Source organism: Phycodurus eques, chromosome 6 (genome assembly GCF_024500275.1).
Source record: "Phycodurus eques isolate BA_2022a chromosome 6, UOR_Pequ_1.1, whole genome shotgun sequence".
Lineage (NCBI taxonomy): Eukaryota > Metazoa > Chordata > Actinopteri > Syngnathiformes > Syngnathidae > Phycodurus > Phycodurus eques.
In genome coordinates this window covers 22,147,937-22,164,684 of record NC_084530.1, presented here as the reverse complement: position 1 = coordinate 22,164,684, position 16,748 = coordinate 22,147,937, and the positions used below count along the sequence as shown (strand labels likewise).

At 38.2% G+C, this 16,748-nt stretch overlaps 1 protein-coding gene across 1 annotated transcript in view; it reads right to left on the bottom strand.

Annotated features, from left to right (window-relative positions):
- The window catches only part of lrba (LPS-responsive vesicle trafficking, beach and anchor containing), a 272,786-nt gene that overhangs the window by 30,209 nt on the left and 225,829 nt on the right, over window positions 1-16,748 (bottom strand). Inside the window, 2 exon segments of the mRNA XM_061678832.1 lie at window positions 649-738; window positions 12,975-13,142. Of these exon segments, the coding sequence (XP_061534816.1) occupies window positions 649-738; window positions 12,975-13,142 (258 nt within the window).

Here is a 16,748-nt window from a genome sequence, read left to right as displayed (position 1 = left end):
AAAAACATGTATGTCCACTTTATCATCATTTTGACCTACCTGGCATCTGAGGATGTTTTCCCACATTTTAATGAATGAATCAATCAATTTCTCGCATGGGTGTTTGAGACTTTTTCATGTGTCCTGTTATGATAGACGCATCCACCAAATTTCACGTCAATCGGGGAAACTGTTGTTGGAGGCTAATTTTTTTTTTTTACTTTTCAGGGGATGCTTCTCTGTGAGTTGTGGGGCACCCCTAAAATACATAAATTACACACAGAATGCACATTGATTTTAATCAATCAATTTCTCGAATGGGTGCTTGAGACTTTTTCCATGTGTCCTGTTATGATAGACATGTCCACCAAATTTCACGTCAATCAGGGAAACTGTTGTTGGTGGCTAATCTTTTTTTTTTTTTTTTTTACTTTCCAGGGGGTGCTTTTCAGTGAGTTTTGGGCCACCACTAAAATACATACATTACAAACAGAATACACACGCTTGCAAAAATTGCTCAGTTTTCAGGCACGTTGAGGCCCAGAAAGGAAGAATAAAGATTTGAAGAGCTATAAATACAGTGTAGCCATTAACAAAAATAAAAGAATATATATTTATTGATTTATATTTGATCGAACAAAACTTTAAAAACTGTATAGAAGCACTTACCACTTGCATGGCCGAGCTTCGGGGTGTGTGTGGCTCGATGAGTAGCTGGCAGGGGGTCTGCCCGAAGCTTTGGATTTGAGATTCGACAGCCTGGAAAGACACAGGAAACCTATACAGTCATTCTCTAAAAAAATATATTTATAGTGCTTCATATCAGTTCCCGCGTGGATAAATGCACACCCTCGCTCATATATGAACACACTTTCTCACTCCCTTGACACACACACACACACACACACACACACACACACCAATTCATCGTACACACGGGGAATAAGAGGGCGGCGGCGTGCAGGCTGGTTAGGTGGTGTTAATGAAGAGGTATAGGACCATAAATGTCAGAGTCGACGCCGGCCGAGCGGCCTCTGGACATTATCACACCGCTCACCGTCGGGAGGACTACAGCACACCATGGCACGAGCACTAGGATGAACAGGGCTGCAACATGACGTATTCAACAATGAAAATACCTTTAAAAGTAGTCCAAACTCACAAAAGAAACAGAAAAATATAAAGAACATATTTGTTAAAGAAAAAGGTTATTATTTAATAATGAATATGCTTAAACAGGAACTTTAAACGTCTACAATGTCTTTTTTTTTTTTATTTTAACACAAGATGTCACCACAGAGCCACCAAAGATGACAATATTCAATGTTTAGGTTTCCTTCATGTTTAGATACATCATATTTGTACAAATAAACGATACCCGTATTTAACTTTTATCCGAAGACACCATCCACCAAAAGACAACAAAATTTTGGGCTTCAAACAATGATGTCATCAAACCGTACTCATGTTTGTTAGCGTAGCATACACAGGAAGGCAGCCAACCTGTTTGCTCGGTTTGGTCACATGACGTTCCGCATGCTGCGGATTATGTAAAAATGTTGTGAGGGAATAATGTTCAATATATAGAAATATTTTTAGTGTAAAAGGCACATTTTGATGAAAACAATGTTAAATGTCAACCATGTTCATGTAAAAATTCAAGAAAGATTATAAACATTTTTAAAAAGTGTACTACATTGTCAATGTTAATATACTAAAAAAATATCTTAAAATACATAGGTCTATTGGCCATGTAACAAGTATAAAAATAAAAATGTATTTTATACTTTACTTTCAAAAAGTATACAATATTATAAATACCATTTGTAGGTGTTCTGACATGTTGGTCATACAAAACAAATGTGCTATATAAAAATGTAAAAGTATTTTACATTGATATTTATCACATGAAAACGTTCAGGAAAATGTGTAGGCTTTTATTTACATAAACGTGCAATGAAAAAAAGCATATTTAAAATCTATTATTGCAAATTAATGTCCATGTCCAAATGTTGCTCTATATTTTTAAAGCCCATACTTATGTATTGTATACTAATCTATTACAACAATAAAACATTTACATGTTATAGTAAACTTCCAAAAAGTGATGATAATAAAAAATGAAAAGTATAAAAAATGGTAATCTTAAGTACTTTTGCATATGGCTCATATGAGCGCTGATAAAAATTATTTAGTATAACCCCAAATATTAGAAAAAATTGCCATATAAAAGTTGTATGGACATTTTTAAAAATGAATACAAATTAAATAATGTTCAATTAATATCACAGTATTGCTCAAATAAAACGGCTTTATAAAAAAATTACATGTGAAAGTATTGGACGTCTTACAAAAAGCGTTAAGAAAATTATAAATATATGAAAAACAGCTATTGCATCAATATACAGTGCGGTCGGTTTGGCAGCAGATTGACCACAAATGCGATACTGGAACCATGAACGCTTGACGCAATTGAAACAATAAAACAATCAAATTCTTTTCAAACGTGAGCCTTAAATAAATGCGAGGCGACAGCACACAGCGAGGTCTAAGCCAATTATACGCGAGGGCGATAAGAGCGAGGTGACACCAAAACGAGCCGCATCAAAGTTTCTGCATGGTCCAAAACGATGACGGCGCTGTCGCCGTTTTTGGCCCGCGTGGGAGTGACACTTTGTGCGTGTCGGCTGACTCGCCGGAGTCCCGCTTGGCCGGAGCTCCACGAGAGTGAGCTCATGCTTCCAGGGCTACGTCTGCTCGTTTGCATGAGAAACACCAGCCTGGTTGCCGTGTTGACTTGAAAGCACGTTGATGTTAAAAGCACATTTCCTCAACAAGGCAACTCAAAAGTGACTTTGAGGGTCGATCAAAGTGGGCGAAAACATCAAATAGATATTACTCAATTCTAAATTTTCTTTCATTACTACAATTCATTTTGTCTCGATTCCAAGTCAGCGGGTCAATTTTTTAGAACAATTTTAGAACGTCTCTTCATAAAAGTAAGTCTTCAAATGGAGAAAAAAAATTTTTTTATTTATTTTTTAAAGATGTTAACTTCAAACAGCACAACAACATTCAACATGGTCGAGTTTCTATTCAATTTACAGCAATTTCGTGCGTCTTGTTCTGATAGACATGCCCACCATATTTCAGGTTGATCAATGAAACGTGTTTCAAGGGCGAATTTTTATTGAAAAATTTCCAGGCCACTTTTTAATGGTGAATTCTCAAAAATAAGTTCGACACCATACTTTGCCCGCATCTGATTGCATAGGCAAAAAAACGTAGGGTAGCCCATCTGTCTTCTGATTGGGTGGCATTTGGGCAAATTCCCCAGTCGGAGTTCAAAGGATGAGCCCTTGAATTAAATCTAAAATGGCTGCTTCAAACCAAAATGGCTGACTCTGCTCAATTTCAGGCATCGGTAAGACTTGTTCAAGCGGCTTGTTATGATAGAAATGTCCACCTAACTTCATGTTGATGGGTGAAACTGGTGTTGGGTCCTACATATTTTTTTCCTACATTTTCAGGACGCTTTTTCATGGTGAAAATTACAAAAGTTTAACCCCATCCGACACCCATATAAGATTTCTAGGCAAGAAAGCGTCACGATTTTGCATTGGCCATTCCGACTGGGGCTCATTTGGGAAAATTCCCTAGGAGGAGTTCGCCTAAGTACCAGCCTTGGAATTCGCCCCAAAAATGGCATCTTTAAACCAAACTTTATTCAATTCTTTATTTAACCTTTATTATTAGTAAGGCAAGTGACAACAGATTCTCATTTGCAGTGCCGACCTGGCTGCAGACTGAGCACAATAAAAACAAAGCAAAATAAAAGCAAATACAAATAAAATAAAAACAAATGAATAAGTATAGTGTTGCCTCACTATATCACGGTTCACCACATCATGCAGAATTCACCATACCGTGGAATTTGAAGTTCATGCTGTAATTTACTTTGTGGTAAAATAAACATCCATCCATCCATCCATTTTCTGAACCGCTTCTCCTCACCAGGGTCGCGGGCGTGCTGGAGCCTATCCCGGCTATCATCGGGCAGGAGGCGGGGTACACCCTGAACTGGTTGCCAGCCAATCGCAGGACACATACAAACAAACAACCATTCGCACTCACAGTCACACCTACGGGCAATTTAGAGTCTCCAATTAATGCATGTTTTTGGGATGTGGGAGGAAACCGGAGTGCCCGGAGAAAACCCACGCAGGCACGGGAAGAACATGCAAACTCCACACAGGCGGGGGCGGGGATTCAATCCCGGTCCTCAGAACTGTGAGGCTGACGCTCTAACCAGTCGTCCACCGTGCCGCCCGTAAAATAAACAGTTCTCGCTGAAAGCAAAATAAATTTAAAAAAATTTAAAAAAAAATCATTAAAACACATTATAAGGACTACTGTGCATTACTGTATGCTTAGTAGTTGAAAATATGTTTTAGCATAGAAAGTGTTTATCTGAGGATGGTAGAGGTTAATAGGAGTCTGGTGAGGTTCATACAGCTTTAAAATATGTATCCCATATATGTAATCCCAAAAATATGTGGCAGTTTACAGCAAAAAAAAAAAAAAAAAAAAAAAACCCCAAATTCACCATCTTTATAAACTACAATATTACACAACAAGCAATCAAGAAACAATAAAAAATTTCAATGTAGAAATTGGGAGGTGTTTTGCCCCTGAAAAGTATTTTTCTATAAGTGTTTTAATGAATCTACAGTAAATAATCGATGAGTACTGAAATAAATGGACATTTCTACCCTTTACTAATTTATTGAGATGTACCTGTAGTTACATATTTATATATTACATTAGATTACATGAGTGTTTAATTTCAGGCATGGGTCCTCAAAACCTTTTCGTGCATGCTGTTATAATAGACATGTTCACCAAGTTTCATGTCAATCTGTGAAAGTGCCGTGGTGGGCTATTTCTTATTTTTTTTATTTCCAGGGGTCGCTACTGAGTGAGACGAAGCACAAAGTGAAGATGCGCGGCGCTACGCTAGCTTAGCACGTCACTATGACGTTCTTATTACTACGCTTTAACATGTCACATTACATCAGTGGTTGCCTTCATTGTGCGAGACAGCGCCCGATTGTTTACACGATTGTCTGTGGGGTTTGTGTGGAGGCAAAAACGTGTGTTTGCTTTATTCTGTTTACATTAAGCCACGCATGAGCGCGAGCGTACTGAAAGAGATCCTTCAGAGCGCCTCGTCAGCCCCTGTAGAACTGTGGGAAAACATTTGCAACGCGGCACGCTATGACTGTAACATCCATTCAGCGAGGAGAACGCTAACATTTTCCATCCCGGACGGCGTGCTAAGTGAGAGGACAGCAGTGCATCAGTCGAGGTCACAAAGGCTGCCTTCTCCTCTGCTTAAGCATTTTTAATCGTCCCTTCTGTTTTGTTGCAAGTAAAAATGACCATTTAAAAAAAAAAAAAATTAAATAAAATTATTGATTTAATTATTTATTTTTAATAGTTAACGCTTCATGTTGTGTGCATTTCTTACAAACATTTTAATCAGTCAATGTCACCCACTCTATGTTTAACCATTGAAAAAAATACCATTTAAATGTATTTGTAAATGTTTATTTGTTGTTGTCCAGTGTCCGTACCTCTTATCCTCACTATATTATTATTATATATTATATTATTAGTATTTTTCATTAAAAAAAGAATAGGAAATAAGGCCAACAGAATACAGTGATACATTGACTTACAAGCGACCCAACTTACATGAGTTTTTCACGATAAGAGCCATCGCGCAGTTGATTTTTTTTGTGCTGCTTCTCGCCACCCCCAGTTGAAGGGAGAACATAAAACAAAGAGAATTACACATTGTGAATTTAACCAAACCAACAATAACCTTGCCTTTTGAAAGTCCCCTACCTTAATGCTACCACACAATAGAAAATGCCACAGACAGGCTAACAAAACGAGCAGCACTTTGGTGTTTAAATATATTTTTTATTCTCTTTGGTTTTATGTGTCACTTTAACAGTAAACTTCAACTGCGATTGACAAACAGCTTGAAGCAAGCACGCTAAGCCTCTTTGTTTCCTCAAAGTTATGTTATAGGACAATCGATCATTTATTGACAGGAGTGTGAGGACAGGCTCAAAGCAATATTTAAAAAATTGTAAAGTTTAAATGTGTTTTAAGCTGGTGGGAGGGGTAAAACTATAAAAAATGTTTGGTCTCTCTGTATCGTGGATTTTCATATAAACTGGGTTTTGCTGCATGGTATTTAGGGGTACGCATGGTAGTTAACGATATGTTTAATTGTCATTAATATTATGAGGGGTTGCCTGGAAAAATGCCTGACCCCAGCACCCAAAAACATTTGTGAACCCCTGTTTTAACATTCAACAAACATGCGGGTCAAATTGACCAAGTAGCATTATTGGTGCTCCTGAGAGTCGAACGGAACGGGAGCGTAAGCTTATGCGTGAAAGCGACTCCTCAGAGCCACTCAACCTGTCTTCATTACTGCGACGTTTACGAGGCCTCCACTATAGGTCAGCGCGCCCCGTCTTATATGCAGGTGATTATACGGTATGGAGTTGAGGGGGCCCGTCGGCAAGGCCAATCTCTTTTAGGGGCGCTGGCCCATGTCTGATGAGGCTTTTCTATATTCTATACATTTAAATGGCGGAGATGCCCTCAGAGGCCATGCCACCCCCCCCCACCGCAGACGTCATCGCTTGATTTACGCTGCCACTTGACAAGATGGAGCCGCATGTCAAACATGACCGATTTATGCTAATCCATGCCAATAACACAGAGGGGGGGGGGGGGTTGGGTAATTAAAGTGATAATAAATACATATAGATGTCGACAAAGATGCTTATTTTGAATTCATTTTTTGGAATATATCCAAAATCAGACTTTAATTTTTTCATGTACCACCGAAAAGTCCTGCTCCTTTAATTTTATTTATTGGCTGGTTTCCTTTTTATGTTTTCATATGACACGATTTAATTTTCTTCTTTTATATATAATGTAATATACTTTCATGTAATATGTACTGAATTGTTCAAAAAGGTAAAATAGTCAATCAATGAATCAAATCAGTTTAAGTTTAACTGAATTATTTTTAATAATAAATACAGTTTTGATTTGATTACAATTTCAGTTTATTTTTATTTCACTGTTTAAAAAGAAAAAATATTTTACAAATATTACAAGTTGAAATAAATTTTATCTTAATGTGTGATTGTTTTCATCTTCTAATTTAAAAAAGTTTTATTTATTTTAAATTTGAATTCCAATTTTATTTTATTGATTTAAAAAGGAAAGAAATCAAAGTAAAAAAATCAATGCAAGTAAATTGAAATAACTACACAAATAACTAAAATATAATAGTAATAATAATAATTATAATAAAGATAAAAGAACCTTATGGTATACTTTAGTTATTCAACTTCAACATCACTTAAAATTCATAATGTATATTTTCATTTACTCACTTTGCCATTATTCTTAGACTGCATTTATAATTATGAATTCACTAAAAACAAAAGAGAGAAGAAATAGCAGAATTTAGTCCAAACACATTTTCTTTCATTAAAAATTTTAAGAGAAATAAATAAATGATAAATAATTTAAAAATGACTAAATAAAAAGGTATGATCTTCGGGGGTAATTACATTTAATAATCACTATAAATATTCAACGATTTACTCAATTTGCTATTATTGTTACAAAATTATACCAAAGCAAAAGTGAATAACCCTGATATAGCGCCACCTTTGCTTTGACTTTCACTGGACCGCCTGCAAATTTCTTATGTTGCTATATTTTACATACCAAAAAATGTATTAAAAAGAAAGATGTAGCCTTACAATAACATCTTGGGACATGGCCTGCCATACTCCCCAAAAATATGACTTCATCAAACAGTGAGATTAACTATAAACTACCCACAGACTAAATAAACAACCAGTGGGATTTTCTTCATTCCCTTTTAACCCTGCTGAATTACGCCAACTGTGTGCAATCCCGACGAGGCTCTGTGTTGTGAGAAGTTGCAGGATTTTCCCGTAATCATAAGCGAAAGAGGGGGAAGCCCTGCACGGCCGTGAGAAGGCGACGTCGGGTGTGTGTTTCTCTTTATTTGGTCAGAGGCAACACAGATGTGCATTAATGCATCTGCGTGCACGCACGCACACACACGCACACGCACGCACACACACACACACACACACACACACACTTATAGTAGAGGCACGACAGGATGTAATCATGCTTCTGCAGCGGTCTCGGCAACATTCCCTAATCTGTGCTGAGATATTCCAAACTCCCCGAGAGATGGAAAACACACACGATCCTGTCCGTTTATGTCCATACATTTTTAAACACACAAGTGTATAAGTGTGTGTGTATGTGGTCAAATAAAAATTATTAAAATGAAGACAAATCTGATTCATCCATCCATCCATTTTCTCCTCACTAGAGCCGCGGGCGTGCTGGAGCCTATCCCAGCTATCATCGGGCAGGAGGTGGGGTACACCCTGAACTGGTTGCCAGCCAATCGCAGGGCACATACAAACAAACAACCATTCACACTCACATTCACACCAAAGGGCAATTTAGAGTCTCCAATTCATGCATGTTTTTGGGATGTGGGAGGAAACCGGAGTGCCCGGAGAAAAACCACGCAGGCGGGACCGGGGATCGAACCTTGGTCCTCAGAACTGTGAGGCTGACGCTCTAACCAGTCGTCCACCCTGCCGCCTAAATCTGATTCTTCAACCATTATTTTGAGGACATTTGAATTTGGTCAAGTTTGGCATAAACTTTTCTTGGGGGGCGGGGGGTGGGACTATTGCGTAAGATTAGGTACTCAATTGACATCCTAAGCATGTACGATGGACACCTCTGTTCAAATGCTAGGTTTTGGTGATGTAAAAAAATTAGAACATCTGAACTTTATTTGGGGTTAATCAGAGACACTTTACATGGTGGCAGGTGTGTGACGACTCAGTTCATGAGTTTGAATGTTATCGGTTAATTTTATCTGAACACAGCCCCATCTCCAGTTATAAGAGGGTGTGCACACTTGTGCAACTGCATTATCGTCATGACGTCATGCACGCTGTGATTGCAACATCTTTGATCTAATGATGAAGAGAGATTTGAACAGGCGTGTTTAGACTTTTTAAATCCACTGTGTAATGATTGATTAATAATGAAAAAATAGCATGTGTAATAAAAAGGACTGTGACTCAGAAACCATTTTAAAAGCATTTCTGTCCCTCATCAAATAAATTTGCTGGGAAGTTTTGGTTAAGATCTGTCTTTTTTTATAAGCTTATGCAATGCAAGGCATCATCAACAAACGTCCTTGACCGAGTGTTTGGATCGGGCCAGATGGGACTTCGCAGCTGCCCGACAACATAGCCAAACCAAACCAAGCAACCAGGAACACACAAGCCACTTCCCCGGTCAACTACTTCTTCCTACCAAACAAGAACACAACACAAACGTGCGTCTCGCTGCCTTGACAAAGAACAGCCTCCGGCAGAAACCGCAGGTTCCACTCAGAACTAGCTTGTCGTTCGGTAATGGCCGACTCTGGGGACACGCCCTTTGTTGTCTCAAAGCACCCAGACACCTCCCGGGGGTCCGTGACGAGGCACAGGACCCCACGACTCCACTTCCACCCGCTGTACCCACAGGGTCGGGCTTAAAAGCGGAAGGCTCGGCCGGCCGGGACGGCACGACATGGGTTTATTTAACTAATTAAGGCGCTCAGACTGAGGGCGAGACATGAGACGTGAAGGCTCACAGATTCCACTCGCGGAGACGTCCTGGACCAGGGTGGGATTGCATTTTAATGCTAAAATGGACAGATAGGCCAGGTCATTATTTAACATGATGTTAAAAATAAGTTCAAATGTATCCAGAAAAGGTAGAAGATCTCATTTGAATCATGAACTAGGTCGTTGATTCTATTTGTAACTATTAATCATAAGAAATGTAGTTATAATTACCAGTTACTTAACATATAATACAATATAAACAAGATACATGTCTGTTAATGGTAATAGTTTATTGTATCAATAATGAAATATGTAACAAATTACTAAATAAGATAAACTAAAATAAAAATGTATATATACATGCTTATTTTAATCATTTTTACAATAAATACATTAACAAATTATTATAAATGAACAAAAATGAACAAATATGATAGTGATAGCCTACGGTGTGCTCTGACGAAATCCGGGTACATCGCCATCATCGGAAAGGAACGCCAATGTAAATTGAGGTTCCTCTGTACATTATTTTCTTTATTTGAGAATCTTTACAAGTGGAGAATTTTCAGCTCGCTGTTTCTTCACATTTAATTTTAAATGTCATTAAATAGGCTCCACAACACCTGCTACCCCAGTGAGGATAAGCGGTACGGAAAATGAATGAATACTGTAAATGCATTTCTTGTGTTCTGCATTTTGTTCCCTTACTGTTACCCAATGTGAACCGAACTGTGACTTTAAAATCAAGATATGTACCGACCTGTAATTTTTGGCATACTGTTACATCACTACTGACCACAATTTATAAACCAAAACTATATTTGGGAAGGGGGGGGGGGAACAAAAAAAAACAAAAGACAACCAGACACGTGGTTATCCAAAAGTGCTTGACCGTACCTCAAACGCGCATGCATGTATTTATGATCCGCAAAAATAATGAAGAAGCAGTGATCCATTACTGGGAAGTGTGTATAAACCAAAGGAGTGGGTAATGGGCTTGGACTGTGCACGTGTGTGTGCAAATTTGCATGCGTGTGTGTGTGTGTGTGTGTGTGTGTGTGTGCGCGCAGCTATAAGGCCAAAGCACATCTGGATGGGAATTAGGGTGAATGAGGTGATAAATCAAAGATCCACCCCTGGTGCCCGTGAGGCTGCAGTCACTGAGCATGAAGGGCATCTGAAGACGAACAGTCTCCTTGTAAATCCGCAACTCATCTCCATCAAAAGACCGTCGCTTGAATTCTTATTGCCGCTTTATTACAATTAGAAACGCTTGAGTGTAGATGACCAAAATATACCCCCCAGTCCCATACAGTTCATTGAACCCTCCTTTTGGGATGGACAAGATGTAAACGGTCTTGATAAGCATAATTTGTTCACATATTTTCACATTTTCACTTTTTTCTGTGGAACCTATTCCCAGCTATTTGCTGAAAGATTCATACATTTGCAGTATTTTTGCTCTTTCTGTAACACCCTGAGAGGCCACAAGTTGTCATCAAAGCTCTGTCTAAAGAAGAAAGTAGTACAGTGGTGATAGTGAAAGTGATACGCCTCAACTGAGAGACTAACCAGTTGTTAGCAGACTACCTGTGTATGTTGCGGTTGCTGACTTGATAGTTTGAACATTTTAGCAAGTTCAGCTTCAAACTATCAAGTCTGCAACCTGCAGCATACACAGAGTCTCTGCAAACCTGTTTTCAGGTTGTTTTTTCAACAAAAAAAAAAAAATGTCTTCTATAATGCCATCTTAAAATGTAACCATTAACTGTCTCTTGAATGATTTTCAATCAATGAGAAAACATTTCAGAACTTCATCAAAATTAAAGCAAAAGATAACATTTTTGGTCCATGCTAATAGCTCAAGTTAGAAACACAAAATTTGACCGTGATCCAAATAAAACCCTAACCTTGGACCGTATCCTTGAAGTGAAACCATGTATACCTTTTTTTTTTTTTTTTTTTTTAAGTGAGTGATGGGCTGATAATGATTACAATATGATCTGGGCAAAAAAACGAAAAAAGTGCTGACGGAAATGCGGCCAACAAGTTCGCTGCTGGCTCGCCGCCTTTTGACTTCACATCGGATTGGTGAACTTGTCGGGAAGTTATTTGTCGGTCAGTGTTTTTCTCTGCAGCGTTTGGTGTGCGTCGCTTTCGGGCTTATGTGTTCAGAACGCGGGCCATGAATAATGAATGAACGCCAAGGCGGAGGCTCGAAGCCGTCCGAGTGGAAGAGTCGCTAGTGGAGTGCTTTGCTCAGCAATATCCGCACAACGCATTGTTCATGCATGCAACCGATTTAGCAACGCAACTAACTGCATCTCCGTGAAGTACAGACACAGCAAAAGGACACATGCTTTTATAATAATCACATTATACATCCATTTGCCCTAATGTGAATGTGTGCTTTCCGCCGACGCAGCATGCTCTTCAATGTAATGTAACTTAAGACTTTATCAGGCAAGGAACCATATTGGTTACTTAGATGGCTGTGGATGATAGATGGATGTTTGCTCAAGTTCTGACCTAGTGGAGTTGACTTGAGTTTCATGTTTGTCACAGTCCAATTTTAAACAGACCTGCAAAATTTGGTCCGTTTTTGAGTATGACTAAGTCCTCCAAATGGGGATTTATTTGGACTAAGAATAACAATAATAATAATAATAATGATGAAAGCAAAGCACTTTCAAGAGGGCCTAAATGTGGAACTACATCATGATATGAAATACATTTATTTCATCGTGGCATTTTACTGTAATTAAATGAAAAGATCTTTAAAAAAAACAATTTCTACTCAGAAAAAGTAAATGCGTCCAATAATTATGAATTTTAGTGAAATTCAAAAATTCTAAATTATAGCCATAACATATAGTTGTTAGTCATTATTTGTCTACTTTTTAATTACTTTAAATTGCAAAATATTTAATCAATATATTTGTAGAATTACAATATTTTATCTGAAAATGTTACAATGATTATTTATCAAATATATTTTATTAAATTATATGTTTGTCATTTTACATAAGTTGACATTTTTCTTTGCATCTGATACATGAATAGATTTTTCTTTTTCAGATGTAAAGAAAAAAGAAAGGAAAAAAAAGAATAGAAGTCACCCCAAGATTTACATTCAGGTATACGTTTTTCACTGGCCAACGAGATAATGTTATCAAATATGGTTCCGTTGGATAGAATTATGCGTCTCACCTCTCTGAGCACGGGGTCGCTGATGGAGCTGAGGTTGACGGCGCCTTCGTAGGTGAGATAGTAGAAGACGTTGAGGGCTCTGGTGGCCTCGGGCCCCTGCTGCTTGTAGCCGAAGATCAGGTCGATCCACTGGTGGAGCTGGCAGGACACAAACTCGCTCTCCAGAGCCTGCAAGGCAACATGCTTGGCTCATTCACTGCTATAAAACATCAACAAACAAATGAAAATTCCATTTTACAGTGCACCCCTTTCGTGCCCGCACCATGTCGTGGATTTTTAAAGTGATCCTTCGCATGGGGTTTTTATAGTATACAGGCAAATCTGAATTTAAGAGTTGCGCACCTTCAGTGGAGCTCAGTGCTGAGCGCCACTGGTTGTACAGTAGATGCAGTGTAATCCAGGGCAAGAACAGAGAAGCGCTCATACTAAGCTGCCATAATAGTCATTGTTCCCAGAAGCAAATATTCTGCCTGTGAGTGATATTGTATGCTGTTTGAATGTGTTGCTGCACTGAGTTTATGTACCATACCAGTTGCTTTAAGTTATATAATTACCATAACAGCTATGATAATTTCCGTTAGCCTGTCTATGGCGTTTTGCATTATATGTTAGCATTAAGGTAGCAGACTGGTGTCAGCCGCAATTACATGGTGTGGTTGAACATTTTTGCACTTAAATATGCATAAAATGTTGAATTCTCTTTTGTTTTATGTGTCTTTAAACTTCAGCTGGGAGTGACAAACAGCTTGAAGCAAACCTGTCTATGGCGTTTTGCATGAAATGTTAGCATTAAGCTAGCAGACTGGCATCAGATGCAATTATACGGTTTGGTTGAACATTTTGGATTTAAATATGTATATAATTTTTTATTGTCTTTTGTTTTATGTGTCAGTTTGACAGTAAACTTCAACTGTGTGTGACAAATAAACAGATTGAAGAAAGCACCCTTGACCTCTTATTTGGAGAACTGTGCAAGTGAGGGAGTCTTCTTTTCGTTTCCTCAAAGTGACGTTTTATGATCGTCTCCAATTTCTTGGTGTAATTGAGAAGACAGCGAAAGAATACTTTAAAAGGTGAGTTTTAATAGGTTTAAATGTATTCAAAGCATGTGTGAGGGGTAAAACTACATAAAACACCTTTCTTATACCCCACGATAAACAGGGTTTCACTGTACATGGCTTTTGTCATATTGCAACAACTTGATGATGATGACACGACAGATGTACACCATCGTCCCTAAACATGTTCATCATGTCATTAGCGAGAAGCAGTAATTCCTTAAATGTCGCAAGTCCTCGGAGAACGCGAGCGAGCCGTTCCTGCCACGCAACCTGCCAATGATTTCTCTAACGAGCAAAAAGCACGACACATCCATATCTGATCATACGGGGAGCATCAGCCATTAAAGGAACTCTTGTCGTTCATTAGGGAGACATTGAGAGGAGTCTTTGTTCTCTTGCTCTACCGAGTGCGCTTCGAAACACAGAGACGCTTGCCGCGTTCCCTCCTCATTAGCTAGTCAAGGAGGGGAAAAAACATTTATGGCGGGCCTCGTAAAAAAGAAGGCAATTGTGTTAATTTGTGTAAAGCTGTCGGTGCTACAAAAGCCCTTCTAAGCACGACCAAATTAGAATGAGACAGCCCTTGATTGTCATTGCTGCCTTGTGTCACATTAATTTGCGGCAAAACATTAGCCGGCGCTGCACTTAAACGGCAATTTATATCATTTAAATTTTTACGGCAGAGCCGCAGCGCATCACTCACTTAAATGTGACTTTCTGACAGCTCATTCTGCCGCTAATTCGTCCCCAATCTCTTAATTACTTGCTTGCAATCACATAAGAAACTGCGGGGAGAAAACAGGAGAGTGCAACTCAAGCACATATCTGTTTTTTAATTGTGTAATTTTTATTGCTTTCAAGAACTAGTTTAAAGGAAATGTCCTTGATGTTCTTATAGAGAACTCATCCATAAAACAACATTGAAATGCTTCAAGAAAACAACTTTACAGTATATATATATTTTTTTAAATCATAGCGTGACTATTCATACTTTAGTATCTTTTTCAAAATTGGGAATATATCAGTTATAGAAGCTGCTCATATCACCATACCTCAACCCTATTGAGTTCCGCTGTGAACAGAACTTGAGCCGCCAATATATTTTGGGGTCAAAACTGCATGTTGATTTTTTTAAATGATCTTAAAGTAATGACCGAAATATGTCAGATTTTTTTTGTAATGTTCTTCCCGTAAAATAATCATTAATCGGACATGGAAATGATTCAAAATTCTAAAAACGTAACCCCAGAAAGTTAGCGTCTTTTTTTTCAAATTCCAGTATCACATTTTACAACTTTAGTCACTTTTTTGACATTTTTAATATATTTAAAATGCATACCATATGGTGTAGGGCTACTCGACTTCAAAAGGGGAACCCAGCTACACTGCATTCCGCCGTTTAAAAAATAAATAAATAAATATATATATATATATATCATCTTTTACAATGCACCAACCCATGCTGCAGAAAATATTAACGTTCGGGCTGCTGTGGGTGTAAAAGAGAGAAAAACTAATGGCGTAGCCACCATCATCCCCTGACCTTTACCCTATTAACTGAATTTGAGCAGAATTTTTTTTTATTTTGGTTAAAACAGAATTGGTTTTTGTTTTGTAATGTTCTCTATGTAATGACCGAATTACGTCAGGATTTTTATTGCTGTTGTTTGTGTTCTTCCAGTGAAAGAAGTCTTAATAGGACATGGCAATGTTTGGGGGGGGGGGGGAAAAAAAAAAAAAAAAAAAGTTAACCCCAGAAAAGTATTATTTTAAAATTACAGAATTCCATTTTTTTTAGTTTAGTTAACATTTTTGAATTTTTTTTTATACATTCATAATGCATACCACATGGCCAAGGGCGTTCTTTATTCAACTGCAGACAGGAAGGCAACTCCATGGAATTTCACAGTAAAAGCAATTCTCATGAAACAACAACCCACGCTTCAGGAAATACCACTGTGGGTATACAGTACATTTTCATACAAATCTTGTGGCTTGGCCACAGTCATCCTCTCAACCAGTTCTTAAAAAATAAATGCAAATTTATTGAACTTTAAAGTTAAGTACATCTGAACTGAACTGTTTCATTCAAGTACCACTAGTGGTACACGCACCACACTTTGAGAAGCACTGCTGTAATGCTCTCGCATGTGGGAAAAGGAGCGCCATAGTCGTTTACCGAATGATGGGAAACACTAAAACACAATGAGTACACCCATGCAGGTGCTGCTGTCGGTCACAGCTTACGCCCGGACACACACACTCGCTGACGTTACATGTCACCCCTCGCCTCTTAAAGGCACACAGACACTACAATACGCACAGAATTTCCTATAGATTTTATGCTCTTACTTTTTTGATACGATACCAATATATATATAGTACGATACCAATATGTTTAAAAAGTGTGTTTTAATAAGTTCAAATGTCTTTAAAGAATGTGGGCAGGTTAAAACTACCGTATTTTCACGACCATAAGGCGTATTAAAAGGTGCAGTCTCAGTTACGGGGTCCATTTCTGTATTTAACACATACATAAGGCGGGCACCGTATTATTGGGCGCAGGCATGGTAAAACATACGCTAGCTTAAAACATACCGTAGCATGCATGCATGCATGCTAAGTCTTGCATGTACAGTTTTGCCTGTCTTTTAAAAAGGCAGGCAAAACTGAGTCCGGTTGTACTTTATTGACGTATTTAACAATGTACTCA